This window comes from Suricata suricatta, chromosome 5 (genome assembly GCF_006229205.1).
Source record: "Suricata suricatta isolate VVHF042 chromosome 5, meerkat_22Aug2017_6uvM2_HiC, whole genome shotgun sequence".
NCBI lineage: Eukaryota > Metazoa > Chordata > Mammalia > Carnivora > Herpestidae > Suricata > Suricata suricatta.
The window spans coordinates 152,377,837-152,394,518 of NC_043704.1; the positions used below are offsets into that span (position 1 = coordinate 152,377,837).

The 16,682-nt window shown below is 40.4% G+C and overlaps 1 protein-coding gene across 1 annotated transcript in view; it reads right to left on the reverse strand.

Moving 5' to 3' along the window:
• Window positions 1–16,682, reverse strand: part of ULK4 (unc-51 like kinase 4) — a 492,439-nt gene that overhangs the window by 375,294 nt on the left and 100,463 nt on the right. The window contains exon 23 of the mRNA XM_029938787.1: window positions 835–962. Coding sequence (XP_029794647.1) covers window positions 835–962 — 128 coding nt within the window. The remainder of the gene's footprint in view (window positions 1–834; window positions 963–16,682) is intronic.

The following is a 16,682-nucleotide window of genomic DNA, read 5'->3' on the forward strand; positions in this document are numbered from 1 at the left end:
AGTTAGAATGGCTAAAATGAACAACTCAGGAAACAACAAGTGCCAGTGAGGATGCAGAGAAAGGGGAACTCTTTTGCACTGCTGGTGGGAATGCAAACTGGTGTAACCACTCTGTAAAACAGTCTGGAGGTTCATCAAAAAGTTAAAAATACAGCTACCCCACGACCCAGCAACTACACTACCAGGTATTTATCTAAAGGACACAGGTGTACTGCTCGAAGGGGCGCGTGCTCCCCAATGTTTACAGCAGCTCTACTGACAATCACCAAAGGATGGAAAGAGCACAAATGTCCATCAACAGATGAATGGATAAAGAAGATATAATATATATATATATTTATATATATATTTATATACACACACATATATGTATGTGTACACACACACACACACACACACACACACACACAATGGGGTCTTGCCATCCGCCACAACATGGATGGAACCAGAGTGTATTCCACTAAGCAAAATTAGTCATTCAGAGAAAGACAAATATATGACTTCACTCATATGTGAAATTTAAGATACAAAATAGATGAAGGGAAGTGAATAAAAATAATATAAAAACATGGAGGGGGACAAAACACAAGAGACTCTTAAATATAGAGAACAAACAGAGGGTAACTGGAGGAGTCATGGGTGGGGGGATCGGCTGAAGGGGTAAGGGGCTCATTGGGATGAGCACTGGCAGTTATGTGCAGGGGATGAATCACGGATTCTATTCCTGAAGTCATTATTGCACCATATGCTAACTAACATGGATGTAAATTACAAAGTAAATAAAAAGAAAAAATAAAATACGTTCCAAACTGAAACCATCAGAGGAAACCATACCTTGCTTGGCAGCCAAGTAGCAGCATCTCATGATTATGAATCAAAATATATAAAAGAACGAGGAAGGCTTTTGCTCTAATTGAAGTTGATGGGCTGTCAAGTAAACGGATAACTGCAGAGACAAAATCCTGCGGAAAATATGAAAATATTTTGTGAGAAAACACGTAATAAATAGAGCAGTCAACTATGAGGATCAATAGTTTACAATAAATGGCAGAAAATAAAAGAATATCAACTATTGTTACTGCAGTCTTAGTTTGTGCTGGACTCTAACTAAAACTTTAATATGTATTATCTCATTTTAACCTGAAAAATAGCTATAAAAAGTTGACAACATTATCCCTATTTATAGAGGAAAATGAACCTTGAACAGTTACCCAGTGCACAAAGTTGGATTGAAATCAAGGCCAATGGGACAACAACCACTCAACCACCCAGAGGAAGGACGGCAATAAATAATTATAATTGGAAGTCACAACCGCACGTACCCACGAGCCTCTGCACAAACCTGCATATACAGAAAGCACCTCTCTAGTCTCCACATATGAAGTCCTACAAATATAAAATGCCCAATATAGAACACAAAAGAGAAACCTATTCCTGCAACATTCTTTAATGAAAGGCATAATACACTGAGCAAGGGTGGAAGTTCCCCACAGTCCTTAAGAGCAGCAAGCACCTAGCAGTGACACCATTATGGCCGAGGCAAATGTAAGCAGGTCATTTGTTTTGCGATCACTGTCCTTTCACATTGGGTGCTACACTGCCAAACGGGAAGAACTTACATAGGCATGTGCTTTTATTCAAGGATGGAGATACCTATGTTCTATGTCTATGCAGACTATGTCTATGTCTCCCCTAACTCCTGAACCAAATAATGAAGCTAAGTCATCACCTGGGTTACATAAAAGCATCAACACCAAGGGATCCTTAAGTCACAGACCTGTTTCCACCTGTCCAGCATGTAGACAGAAAAAAAGCCCATTTCCCCAGTCTACTCCCGTTCTACTTTATGCTCTGGGTCCAAGAACCACAATCACAAATCTGTTTCCCACACTAACACCACCCCCCACACAAACACACAATTCCAAAACTACTCAAAGATCCACTAGCCTTGGACTGAAAAACTGTTCGAGTTACAGAAGACATAAAAAGGCATGAAAACTGACTGCAATACAACATCTGGCAATTTTGTTTCACATAAAAGAACATTACTGAGATGACCGTAAGATCTGAGTAAGTTCTGGAGATGCGTTAATGTTTAATAAATGCAGGGCGCCTGGGGGGCTCAGTCGGTCGAGCGTCCAGCTTCGGCTCAGGTCATGATCTCGCGGTTCGTGGGTTCAAAACCCGAATCAGGCTCTGTGCTGACAGCTCAGAGCCTGGAGCCTGTCTTCAGATTCTGTCTCCCCCCCTCTCTGCCCCTCCCCTGCTCATGCTGTCTCTCTCTCTCTCCCTCAAAAATAAATTCAAAATTAATAAATAAACGTTAATTTCTTTTTAAATTCATTGCTTATTTTTAGGGAATATTCAGTAAAGAAGTATCAGGTCTGCAACCTCTTCTCAATTTGCTCACACATGTATGCGCACACACATGGTAAAAGACAAAAACGAGAAACTACAAAGCCAACATGCTAGGATACGAACATCTGCTGAATGAGGGAGAAGGGTATATTGCAATCCGGTGAACTCCAGACCCAAACCTAAGCTCAGAACCGGCCCTAAACATGCTTCTCCCACTCTGAGGATCATCAGTTCAAGAGCACATTTAAAAACCCTTAGCACCTTCCTTGCCTCCTCAGTTCCTCCCATGCACAACTGATCGCCAAATTCCTCTGAGAATGACCCCCATTAATGTTGCCTTCTGTTTCAACGCACCATATTTCTCCTGAATCACTAAAACATGTTTCATCTCCCTTTGCTTTCTGCCATCTATTCTAGAAATCTTAGCCACAGTGATCTTCTCCAACAGCAAATATGATCACGTTACTCGCCTATAAAATATTCTCCATAGTTCCTGTAACTCTTGTGATGAAGCCCAAATTCCTTTTGGCATACAAGGCTCTTCATGATCTGGCCTTTTATTACCTTCCCTTTATTACACCATTCTTCCATATAACCCCCAAAACTCACCCTAGGGAAATAAACCAAGAAAAGAGAGGACATTGAACACAGTAAAGAAACTAAAGGAAGCCACAGGTGATTTCCAGGGTGATAGCTGTAAACAGGCACAGAGCAGCCTCTCCGTGTCAGAGTAGCCAGAAGACCCCAGGAGAGATCTCCTTAAGGGGGAAAAATTGGACAAAATACCCGAGGCATAGGAACACAATCTGAAAATAGAAAGCAATGTAATAGAAGTCTGCTGAATGGTGAGCTAGCCAAAATTAACAGAATGGGTGCATGTGTGTGGCAGGCCTAATATCATACATAAAAACAAGCTCCAAATGAATCTCAGATTTAAAAACATAACACAAAAGGATGAAAAGATCTAGAAGAGGCTACAGGAAATAAATACAGTAGATGCGTGTATGTATCTATTTACACACACATACATACCTAACTATGCAAGCATGTATAGACATGAAAAAGGTCCAATCAGTTAATTATATAAGAAAACAAAGTACAGACAATATATGTCAGGAACACAGATGCAAAAATCCTCAACAAGTATTAGCAAGTTGAGTCCAACAGCACATAAAAAGGATAAACTTAAAAAATCACAAACAAGTCGAGTTTATCTCAGAAATGCAGACTCGTTCAATATTTGAAAGTCAATCAATGTAATTCACCAGATTAAATAAGAAAAACCACATAATCTTATCAGTGATGAAATAGTATTTGACAGAAGTCTACGCGCATTCCTGACAAACTTCCCAAACTAGAACAGAAGGGAACTTCCTCAATCTGCAAAAGGGCATCTAGAAAAAAATTATAGCTAATATCAAAACTAACAGGGAAATACTTGATGCTTCCCCACTGACTGCTGGAATTAAACAAGCATGTCCATTCCCATTGCTCTTAGTATTTTACTGAAAGTCATCGCCAGTGTGATAAGGAAAGACAAATAACTAAGAGTCATTCACACTGGAATGGAAGGAATATTCTCAGAGGTTGTGATTACCTAGGTAAAACATCCCAAAGAATCTATAAAAAGGCTTCTACAACTAATAAATTTAGCAAGATCTGGTGTATTTCTATACATCAGTGATGAACAATTAAAAAGCAAACTTTTACAGTATCATTTTTCAATAACTCTAATAACAACAGCCAAAGGAAAGACAGGTATAAACCTAACAAAATATATAGAGAATTGGTAAACTGCAAACTATAAAACAACTAGGAAAGAAAAAAATGTTAAAGACATAAATAAAAAAGACATTCCATGTCCATTTATTAAGGAAAAAAAACTCAAGAAAGTTAATAGGCCATTTTTTTCTCAAAGGGACTTACAGATTTATCGCAATTCTAATAAAAAGAAAATCCCAATAGGATTTTCTATAGATATAGACAAGCTAATTGTAAAAATTATACGGAAAGGGAAAAGAACTCACAAGCAGAACAATATGGGGGGGAAATAATATAATCACACAATGATTTTAAGACATTAAAAAATACCCTACAGTAATCAAAACACCGTGGTAACGATGAAATGACATATACACAGACCAAGGAAACAGAAAGTCAATTATTTTAAGACAAAGGTACAATTATTTCATTTAATTCTCAGATTCTCCTGAAGTAAATTATTAGCATTTATCAGATGAGAACATGGCTAGAGGTGAAGACCGTGGCGCAGGGACTGGCTGTCTGACACTAGCCACACTGTCCTTACTTCAAGTAGCTTCTCAATTGCTAACAAGTAGGAAATCTAATTAACCTGAGTTTCACTGAATTTCATCTTTACTTCCCTCCTATCCAGGGCTTGTTGGGGAAATGTTAACAGAGAGCACCAAGAACATGAGTAGATAATTAATAATCGGAGATGACTAAGACACAGCCACGCTGTTACTATAATTATACTATAGCTTATTTACATACCCTTTGTTTTAGATCAAGCTTTGAGTTCTTCTGGAGGAAAAACATGATTTTCATTAAATATAAAATGGGTAGTTATTATATTACTTTATTACATTACATTACACTTCGTAGAAAGTTGGAGTACATGTAATTATTCAGGTAATCATGTCTGTTTATTTCATTTACACACATATTTACAAGTCTAAACAAAACATACAAATGTAAATACTGTATTTTTTAACTTCCCATTTCCTACCCTTAAAAGCACTGATTTCTTAAACGCAGTAAAATTAAACTTTTTAAGTAATTGAATTAGAAACTTTTATAATTAATGTATTCAATCATAATTGAAGAACACCATAATTTTTAAAATTTTAGAAGCCTTTATCATTGAAAATATTTATTAGTTTATTTACACCCTAAATTTTAAAAAACAGAAATAAGTAAGGCACTTGATATTGGCTTCTGAATTTTCTGGATCTTGATTACAAGAAAACAAGTCACTCTGGATGCATCCTGGATGGGCTCAAAGAGTATGGACTTTGTTACTGGTTTCAGTCCTCGTTTTAGAGATCTGGAGATAGGAAAGTTCTTAATCTAGTGACATTTAAAACGGCTTCGCAGTTTCCTTCAGAGAGGAAATAGGCTGGCAAACTTCAGGACTATCACAGCATCCTTTAAAAATATTCTATTTCGTACAAAATGTTTCCATACCATATCCTTTCATTGGACAAAATATCAGTGCCACTTACATCGATGGAACTTCATGGGCAATGGAATGAACTACTGAGCCTTGTCAAGATAGGCATTTTCCATCTCCTTTAAAATATTATAATTGTCCAACTATAACTAAAAGAATAGAGTTTCTTGCCCTGTATTACTTACAGACTGACTACTGTCTAATAAAGCACAAATTTCATGGACAAAAAAAAAAAAAAAAAGACAAAGGTGAAGAGAGAGCTTTGGATAAAGGACAGTCTTTTCAGGAATGCCTGGGTGGCTCAGTATGTTAAGCATCCAACTTCGGCTCATGTCATGATCTCAGTTCATGAGTTCGAGCCCCATGGCAGGCTCTGTACTGACAGCTGGGAGCCTGGAGCCTGCTTCAGACTGTGTCTGTCTGTCTCTGTCTCTCTCTCGGTCTCAAAAAAATAAGCACTTAAAAAAATTTTTTAAAGGAAGGACAGTCTTTTCAACAAATAGTGCTAGAACAACTAGATATCCACACATACACGCACAAAAAATTACTTCGTTCCGTGCAAAATGAATCATACAACTGCATAAAAAATGTAAAACTGTAAAATTCTTAAAAGAAAACAAACCAGAAAATCTCCATGACCTTAGGTTAGGAAGTTTTCAGATAGGACACCAAAAGCACAATCTATAAAAGAAGTAACTGTGGAAGACGCTGTAAGAAAAGATAAGCCAGACACTGGCATAAAATACTTGTAACCAGAACATAACTCTCAAAACTCAGTATTAAGCAAAAACATTTTTTTGGTGTTAGAATATTATTTTTTTTAATTCAATTTAATCAACATACAGTGTTACATTAGTTTCAGCTCAGGTAATGATCTCACAGTTTGTGAGTTCAAGCCCCACATGGGGCTCTGTGCCGACAGCTCAGATTCCTTGTCTCCCTCTCTTTCTGCTCTTCTCCCACTCGCGCTGTCTCTCAAAATTGAATAAACGTTAAAAAAAAAAATTTTTTTTTAAAGAGTTATCTTTTGTCTCGGGGCCCTGGATGGCTCAATCAGTTAAGTGTCCAACTCTTGGTTTCGGCTGAGGTCAGATATCACAGTTTGTGAGTTCAAGCCCCGCCTCGGGCACCACTCTAACAGCATGGAGTCTACCTGGGATTGATTCTCTCTCCCTCCCTCTCTCTCTCTCTCTCCGCCCCTCCTCCACTCACTCGCTCTCTCCCCCAAAATAAAGTTTAATAAAAGTTTCTTTTGCTTTTTTTGTTTGTTCACTTGTTTTCTTAAATTCCACAAGTGAAATCATACGGTATTTGCCTTTCTCGGACTTATTTCACTTCGCATTATACCCACTAAAGCCCGTCCACATTGCTGCAAATGGCAAGCTCTGTTCCTTTTTATAGTTCTATAGGTTGAGAACTTCAACATTATCTTCTACGAATCTCCAGAGGGAAATGTGGTCTGCTTCCGTCACCTGTCAGAGACAAAAATCTACGAGGACAGCCCTGCCATCCACTGATAATAGCCTCAAGGAAAAAAAAATGAGAAATCATGTGGATAACTACACTGACGTAATTCTATCCTGTTTAATACTGATGGAAATAAAAAGGGTACTGATTAAATCTAAAATTGTTTTTGAATGATACTTTCCTTAAAGAAGTTTAGCCAAGTATCTAATTAAAATACCGCAAAGAATACATTTATTAATGGAGATGGACTAAAAATATCACAAAACTCATGGTCTTTGAATATGCATAAATTACCATGCTTTAAATGCTTAATTAGCGACCACTGAGTCAGTATGCCTAGTGACTCTGAGGAGAAAAAGAAACCATGAATAAACTTAGCATTCAAATTTTTCTAAATTTTACATGCACAAAATTTCTCAGTGCTCTTTCTCGGTACTTCCAAGTAACAGAGGTCTAGACTTCTAGTTCATTATTAATCACTATTGTGCTACTTGGTCAAAATATGAAAACTAAAGCAGCAACTTCAGTCAAACTAGATTGTTAAAATAAAAATGGACAGCAGCTTTTGTCAAAATTAATAAGTGAGGCGAAAGATTTCAGAAGGCCGTATTTCTAGTCAATAACACTCAGAAGGAAGCCGTTCTTACCGGTGAGTGTGAACAAACCCACCTGTGAAATATGATATGCCTTTAAAAATTCATGTTTAAATCTTTAAACCCCAAAGCACATAAAGTCCAAAGGACGCATTACTGAACATCCAGCTACGAAGTACATTCGAGGTCACCTACCTTAGGAAAAACATAACGGAGGCAGATGTTTGAATCTATGTAACTTAAACAAGCTGATGGGAGTTTTCGAAGCTCAATTAACTGGAATACAGAGAGTGGAGTTCCAGGAGTTTTATACACTTGCAATTGTGTAACATCAACAATCAGGCACTGAGTGTTTATAATACGCTCTTTGCTAACGTCACACCAGTGATTTACTCACAAAGCAGCTGACTGGCGTATTTTAACTTCCATGTCCTTACCCCTTTTCCTTGTGTGCACGTATAACACAAGTGTGTGTATACACACATGCGTGCACTCGGATGGATAGAGACAGAAGGTCACTGCAGGTTTAGAATGACACACGATCCTATCACCCGGAGTCTCACTACTTGGCCCTAGTGTGCTCAAACATCGTTGGGTTGTCTGCAGTCCGTGCTCTGAGGGAGGTCTCACGAAGAGCACCCGAGAACTGAGCTCTTCCATGTTCACACATCCCCCTGTGACTCTGACAGCAGAGACCCAGTGAATTGAACATGATATTGTTGACTAATATCTTCTTTTCTTAAACAATTTAAATACCTGACCCTATGAGTTCTGACACCAAGGGTCACTATGGCCGTATCTGATGCCAGCGGAATTGTGGTTTCCTTGTAAAGGACTTGCCAAAACGTAAGGGCCTTTTGCTTAGATGCTCAAAGGACTTTTCTTTAAAATGTCAACATGGGGCGCCTGGGGGGCTCAGTTGGTTGAGCGTCTGACTTCAGCTCAGGTCATGATCTCATGGTTGGTGGGTTCAAGCCCCGCATCGGGCTCTGTGCTGACAGCTCAGAGCCTGGAGCCTGCTTCAGAGTCTGTGTCTCCCTTTCTCTCTGTCCCTCCCCTGCTTACGCTGTCTCTCTCTCTCTCAAAAATAAATAAAAACATTTTTAAAACTTTTAATAAAAATAAAAAATAAAAAAATAAAATGTCAATGCATTCCTATTGTAGAATGGTTCTCCTAGATACAACGTGTGTCTTATTGGTTTGTACATTCAAATATGCTTTTCATTCATGAAAATATTGTCGGGACTGTAGTTTTTAGTATTTGTTCTGTTTCGATAACTTTGTTTTCTTCTTTGTCTTCATATCTAAAACTTTTCACTGGGATGTTTTTAATCTTTTCCTTAATTTTTTTTCATTTTTCCCCTTTCCATTCTTATTACCCTTACTAGACAAAAGTGTTCCTTTATAAAACTGTCTTCATTTCTGTTTTTCCTCTTATTTTGGAACCTTTCCTGAAACAAGTTCTTGTGCTTTCCTGCCCAGCTCTATCTTCCCCACCCTCCTCGTTCTGGTTTGTACAGTTGTTCCAAGGCTTCCACTCCAAATTTCCTAATTCACTTTAGTTTTTTTAACTATTAAGCTCTCATACGCCTTGTGGCCGTGTTGTTCTGTCGCTAATCCTTCATTGTCCAGTGGGATGTTAATTCACAACCTCTGCTGTTACACTCTTTTACACTATCTTCGTGGATTTTTCACCACACCTTTTTGCTTTGTTGGTGTCTGAATGAAATGGATTTTCTTGTACTTTTAGGAAGGAGGTCCTATTGTAGACAGTAAGGACAGGCCAGGATAATTTCTTTGTCATTTTTGTGATTGAGGGCTCTTTCCTATGTTGTGACTCCGAAAATTTTCACAGATATGGTCCCTTGGAGCCAACGGCACAGCACCTTCCCAGAGCTGCCTTGCCCGGCACCCTCCATCTCCTCTCTCCCAGGGCTTCCACCGTATTTAATGGTTTGTCCCGCATGGAGTGCTATCCCCCCACAAGAGAGGTTTCTCATGACTAGTTCTGAAAACGCTGAAGGCCTTCATCACTCCTGCCCACTCTGGTCTCCCCAGACTTTCTATACTCAGCTGCACATGTGAAGTGTGCCCGACATTCAAGGACTCATCTAAGAGCCGCAAGCGACATTCCAACATGACTCGTCTCAGGAGAAGCCACCCCTCCCTGGCCCCTTGGAAATCCTCCACCACAGTCCATCTTTCACGATCATAAAGCACCACATTACCAATCTGCCAGAATATTTCCCTTAAACACAGGTGCAAGGGTAGTTGGGGTAATAATCCATACTATTTTCTGCAAGGGAGAGAGTTCCAAAAACCCCATACCTTCTGGGACTTTCTGTAAGCTTTAAGAAAAAATAGGAAAAAAATACACATTACAGTGTTTCTACCTTCAATACATTTCTAAAGAACAAAGAATAAAGCTTAGGATCACAAACAACACCAAAACTCAATAAATGTAAACTAAATGTGTGTATTTCATTGGTAGTCTATGTGTGAGTAAACACCAGAATTTTTGAAATAAGAATTCTTGCACTTCAAAAAAAGAATTCACCAATGAATACCTATGAGAGGTGCTTTTCCGTTGAGACCACACCACGTGTGGGGAGAAACCATCCATGTGGCAGTCAGACTGCCACACCTGACACCGTGGCCACAATCACCACCTACACGCCCTCAAGGAGAAAACTACTGAACGTTCCCCAGAGATCATGATAAACTTCAAAAGTGAAGTAAAGAAAAATGTAAATTAGAACGTAAGGGCTATACTGTGAATCCTTTTATTCAGATTATGAAATATTTCAAGGACACAGGAAAAGGTGAAGTGATTTTAAAAATCCATTCAACGTTACCAAATCTTGGCATTAAAAAAAAGAAAGAAACCCAAATTCCTTTTTTTTTTTTTTTCAAAGAAACAACATATTACAGAGACACAGCTGAAGCTGCTTGTCCCCCATTAGGAAAGGTAATAAGCACCCTCAGACTCTGCTGGTTATGAAAGATTATGTATCCACAAAAAATACAAATATTTTTGCATATTTTAAACTGTTTAAGTTATTCTATTGTCTATATCCTTTTTCTCCTTGCCTTTCTCAGTTTTGATGAGATTTATCCACATCTTTTTAAAATTTATTTAAATTCAAGTTAGTTAACACATAGTTTAGTATTTGGTCTCAGGACTGAGAACCCAGTGATTCATCGCTTGCACACAGCACCCAGCACTCATCCCAACAGGTGCCCTCCTTCATGCCCGGCACCCACTTCGCCCACCCCCCACCGCCCCTCCAGCAACCTTCCGTTTGTTCTCTGTGTTCAAGAGTCTCTTATGAGACTCTTAAAGGAACGTATACATTTTCAATCTAGTTCATTCATTTTTACTCACTGTGTATTATTCTACCTTATGGATATGTTACAATTTAATTTTCCAATCTCTTTTACATCGCTTGCCACTGTAGGATGCTGAAAAATGCTGTAAGACCAAGAACTCTATTTCTGGGTGCAACCGTACGAGGGCCTGTTCCTCATGGAGAGATCGATCGCCATGCGGTGCGCCTGCAGCTTTCCTGGAGAGTACGGATTGCGCTCGCGCGTAGTTGTGCCGCTGCCCGGAGGAGGGTTCCTGACGCTCCGAATCTTCCCCAACAACTCTTACTGGCAGACTTCCGTTTTTGCCAACCTGACGTATATGAAATTAACTCATCTTAACCTTCATTTTATTCATGAACATTCAGTGTGAGCATCTTTTCCCGAGATTACGGACCATTCTAGTTTCTTCTTCTATGGAGTAACTCTTCACATCCTACATCCATTTTGTCTTGTCTTTTCCTTTTTGTACATAGTCTATTTTTCATATGCTGGATACTAAGCCTTAAAAAAACTTTGCCTACAGAAGGTCACAAAGATAGCCACTTACATTTTCTTTTAAAATTTTTTCAAGTTTTCCTTTTTATATTTTAGTCTTATGATGTAAGAAAAGAGACCTAACACCCACATATCTTTCAAGAGGAGAATGGCTGAATAAAGTGCAGTATATCCATGACGGAGCACTGTTTTAAAAATGGGGTGGGGCAGGGGGGACAAAGAACCTGTCTATAAATGACAATGAAGTGATCTCTGAAATACATTACAAAACACACACACACACAGTACAAAATGGCTTTTGCTATCCTTTGGTCTGAAGAAGGAGAGAATATTTCAGAGGTCATTTTAGAGTCAGTTCAACATACTGGTGCAAGAGACAACCAGAGGCCACATTTTCAACCAGGCCGCTGGGGAACCGGGCTCGGCGGCAGGGCCGTGTCACGTGTGGCTCTCGCCACAGCCCGAGCAGCCCGGCCGGCGCAGGGGGCAGGGTCCCCCGGGGGGTGTGGACGCCACCTCGCGTAGCAGCTTCGTGGCCCGCACGCACCAGTCTCTCTCGTAACAGCTCCACACATGACAGCTTGGTCTTAGGTTTCCAGAAGCACAGAGCCAGAAAAGCTTACTGCAGTCACAGTCTCACACAAAACAGGAAAGGGTTTTCTTAACTCTCTACCCATAGATAAATACGGGACACGGGACCACTGGAGGGTGGGCAGGTAGATAAAATGAGATAAAAAGATCTAAATATCTCTAAAATAAATAGCACATAATACAAAAGTTACACAGATAAACAGAAGTTGAGGGATTCACACATAGTGTAACAGTTAGCAGTCAGTAGAGCGGACGGGAAGTGAGGCCACGCCCACTCTTCGTATCAGAAAGGGAAGAGCTGGCTCTGGCTCGGGACTGTGTGTCTTTCCTTATGAAAAACATCACCAACGAAGGCTCTTCGACAGGAAAATAATCTAATTCAAATCTGATCGAACCTATAAACCTATATGGGAGACGCAGGAGCAGCATTTTCAAGGACGCCACGCTGTCTGTGTTGTTCGCTAGGTTCAATCAGCAGCAGCAAGTGTGGAAAGGCCTAGGAACCATGACTGTTTTCCTTAACAGATCCATTTCAAGGACTAAAAAATAAACACAAAATTAAGAAGGATGAGGGAATCTATAGGTTTAAAGAGGATTAAGACACAAATTAGAAAGGAGACACACAGACCTTGATCTGATCCTGCTTCAAACAATCTAGAAAATAATCATTTACAAGCCAGTTAAGGAACTCTAATAGGACATATTAATTGGTAGGTGTTTAATGATATTGGCAACGTTATCTAGTTTAAAAGACTGTTTATCTTCTCCAGATACAGATGGATTACGAATGACACCATGTCAGCGTTTTGCTTCAAAATAATCCAGAGGCAAGAGCGTGGAGAAATGAAGCACGAGTGACATGGGAGCGGCAGTGAGATGACCCTGGCAGGGACTGAACACAGACGACGATGGCAGGGACACGTGGGCCAACGCCGTCCCCTCAGCGACTCACAGGCTCCACACACACCTGGACACACACACACTCACACGTGCACCTCGTGTACACACGCACCATACACACGTCCTGCATGTGCACACACAGCCCCACCCCACACACAAGCCCTGTGCATACCACACATACCACACGCACACACACCACACACACACACAAGCCCTGTGCACACACGCACATACACACACCACACACACATACCACACACACCTCACACACATCCTGCACACATGCACACACATAGCCTCACCCACATACACACACAAGCCCTGTGCACACCACACACACACACACCCATACACCCACATACACACACACACCTCACACACATCCTGCATGCGCACACACACATAGCCTCACCCACACACACACAAGCCCTGTGCACACCACACATACACACCCACACACACACATCCTGCACACATACACACATAGCCCCACACACACACAAGCCCTGTGCACACATGCACACACACACACCACACACACATATCACACACACATGCACATACACACACACAAAGTCCTGTGCACACATGCACGCATGCACACCACACACACATGCACCCACACACCCACAAGTCCTGTGCACACATGCACGCACACACACACACGCCCTGTGCACACATGCACGCACGCACACCACACACACACACACACACACACTCTCCAGTCCCCCCTAACAGCCCAGACTATAGCCCCATCATGCTCAAAGCAGCCCTTCAGATTTTCGTTTCATCTTCACTGTCAGCTTCTGGATATTTCTGTTCTTTTCCCAAAAATTCAGTTGTGTCTCTGCAAGGACTATCCAGCATTTTTAAGTCTTTTATAGTGAGAGGGTTTGTGGGGTGTCCACTCAGCCACACTGGTATAGACAGACACCTTTTAAGATTCTGTTCTTGTTCTATTCAGATTTTCTAAATTTCACAACCAGTCAGCTTCTGCCAGAAGCCCTGATATCACAAGACACAGATTCTGTAACTGGCATGATTTTTGGACCAAAGTAAAAGAGCCACAACGTGCAACAACCCACAAATAACGTGCTGCAGTTCCATGAATTTAAGCGATTATGAAAGAAGATGAAGAGAATCTCCCATGTGCCCTCTAAGTATCCTGGCTGATCATTTTAAAGATAGAAAAGTCAGTCAAAGGCATGATGGGATTGTAACCACACACTTAATATTGCCTGAAACCAAACTACTTTGGCAAATATGAGAGACACTGAGTCTATTTGCAGACATATATGCAACCACAGTATCGTTTATATATGTAAACCATGAAGGATAAGGAACTTTTTAAAAATGAGACTAACCTAGCAATTTTACTTAGAAGCTACCCTCAAAAACTAACTGAGGAAGGCCATGCAAATGGCTTTAGCCATGAGAAGGTTCTCTCTGGAAAAATAACGGCAAAAAACTTAGATGGACAATAGTGAGCCTCTGGGATAAATGGCGACACCTTCATGTGACGGAATGTCATTATCCTTTTTTTTTAAATGTTTTATTTATTTTTGAGAGAGAAAGACAGCATGAGAAGGGGAAGGTCAGAGAGAGACAGGGAGACACAGAATCCGAAGCAGGCCCTAGGCTCTGGGCCGTCAGCACAGAGCCCAACACGGGGCTTGAACCCGCGAACCGTGAGATCATGACCTGAGCTGAAGTCAGACGCTTAACCAACTGAGCCACTCAGGCGCCCCTGTCATTATCCTTTAAAAAATAATACTGAAGTTCTACTGACTTTGACACACATTCCTAACAGGTCATGGAGTAGAAAAAATACAGATTACCGAAGAGTACGGAGTTAATCCGGTTTCTAGAAGAAGATTCTAACAGTATGTGCACGCGCGGCAGCTGAGAGGGGGGACTCTGTGACCGCATGTGTGCGCATGTATCCAGGCACAACACGTATGAATTTGAAAGGGACATAAGATCAGGATTTTTAGTTTATCTCAGGGAAGTAAGCAGTTCAGTCCTCTGTATTCTGTACATTCTGAATTTTCTATACTAAATAAACATGTAAGCCCAAAAGTCATAAAAGTTATAAACATCACCTGATAAAAACAAATTAGGATAGCATCACCTACTTTAAGTTTCCTGATATTATAATTTAGGAAAATTGCAATGACCTCACCCAACATCTTTCTCCCCAGTAAAACAGCAGAAAATACATTTATGACTTCCCAAACTCCCCCAGTCCCTGATCTTGAAGATTTATAGGATACATTAACAGACTGGAAAAAAACAGGAAAATAAAACAGCAAAGAAAAACAAAAAGATGGTGGAGGGCATTTGTGGGGAAGAGCACTGGGTGTTGTATGGAAAACAATTTGACAATAAAATATTATGGAAAAAAAAGTTTATAAGGCAAGGATTAATAAACTCACACCTAACCTACATGGTTTTCTCTTACATCCACTCACTCCTTCCAGAAGCCTGTTCACAGCCACTCACTCATCTGACTTGTGAGAAAGTCACCAACTCCCTACATCTCCCAATGATGTAAGTATTACACACGAAGTACCATTTACCAATGGTTCAAAAAGGATCCCCAACTACTTGGGGAGAAAAGAATGGAAAAACTACTTGTAATTTTTTGTTTTGCTCAATTTCTCCATTTACTAGAATATTCAGAACACATGCTTTGTGATTCAAGGGAGTTCCCGTCACCATGGCTGTGGTCGCTCACTTTTCACATCACAGTGTACGGAACTAAGACTTGTTTTGGATGCAGCAATACTCTGCCACTTAGCACATTTATCAGAAAGACGACCCTCTCAGAGGTGATGACACAAAATAAAATCCAGAGAATCCACGTGGCGGCTGTCTGTTGGTCGTGTAAGGACGGTGACACGCAAGCAGCTAATGCTGGTGACAGGGAAACTGAGCAAACTCGCTCAGCACGCTGGCACCCACTAGTGAACAGGAGCACGATTCCGAAGGGGATGATCATCTGGTTAGTCTAGTTTATGACGAAAGCTCACTACAGTTTCCTATTCCAAATGGAGACGCAGGCTACTTGCTGACTGCAAATAACTATGAAAACATGCAGTAGCTACTAACCCCAAACTCCACGTATTATCATAAGAAAAATAAAGCATGTGCCTAATGGCTGCTGGTTAAATTGTAAGTGGTTAGTACTGTCATCATCTACCTTTCTAGAGAACAGTCCAGCACTGTCTATCCAGAGCCTTCCAAATGTGGCCAATACCTGTCGTAATCTATTATCGGTGAACACAAAGATGAATACAATAGGATGTTCACTACGGCAGAGTCCACGGAATCCAAACACTGAGAGGCAAATGGTTCGACAGTGGGGAAAGGATTAAATTGTTGTAAAGCCACAAAATTAAAAATTATATATTGGTTTTTTTTTCAATGTTTATTTATTTTTGAGAGAGAGACAGCACGAGCAGGGGAGGATCAGAGAGAGAGAGGGAGACAGAGAATCCGAAGCAGGCTCCAGGCTCTGAGCTGTCAGCACAGAGCCCGACATGGGGCTCCAACCCACTGACCTTGAGACCATGACCAGAGCCAAAGTCAGCCGCTCAACCGACTATATATTGTTTTTAATGTTCTTGGAGAATATTTAATGACAAAGTACTATCAGGATAAATCTACACATTTGGATCTTAATTTTATAAGTGTTTGCATAAAATACACAGACA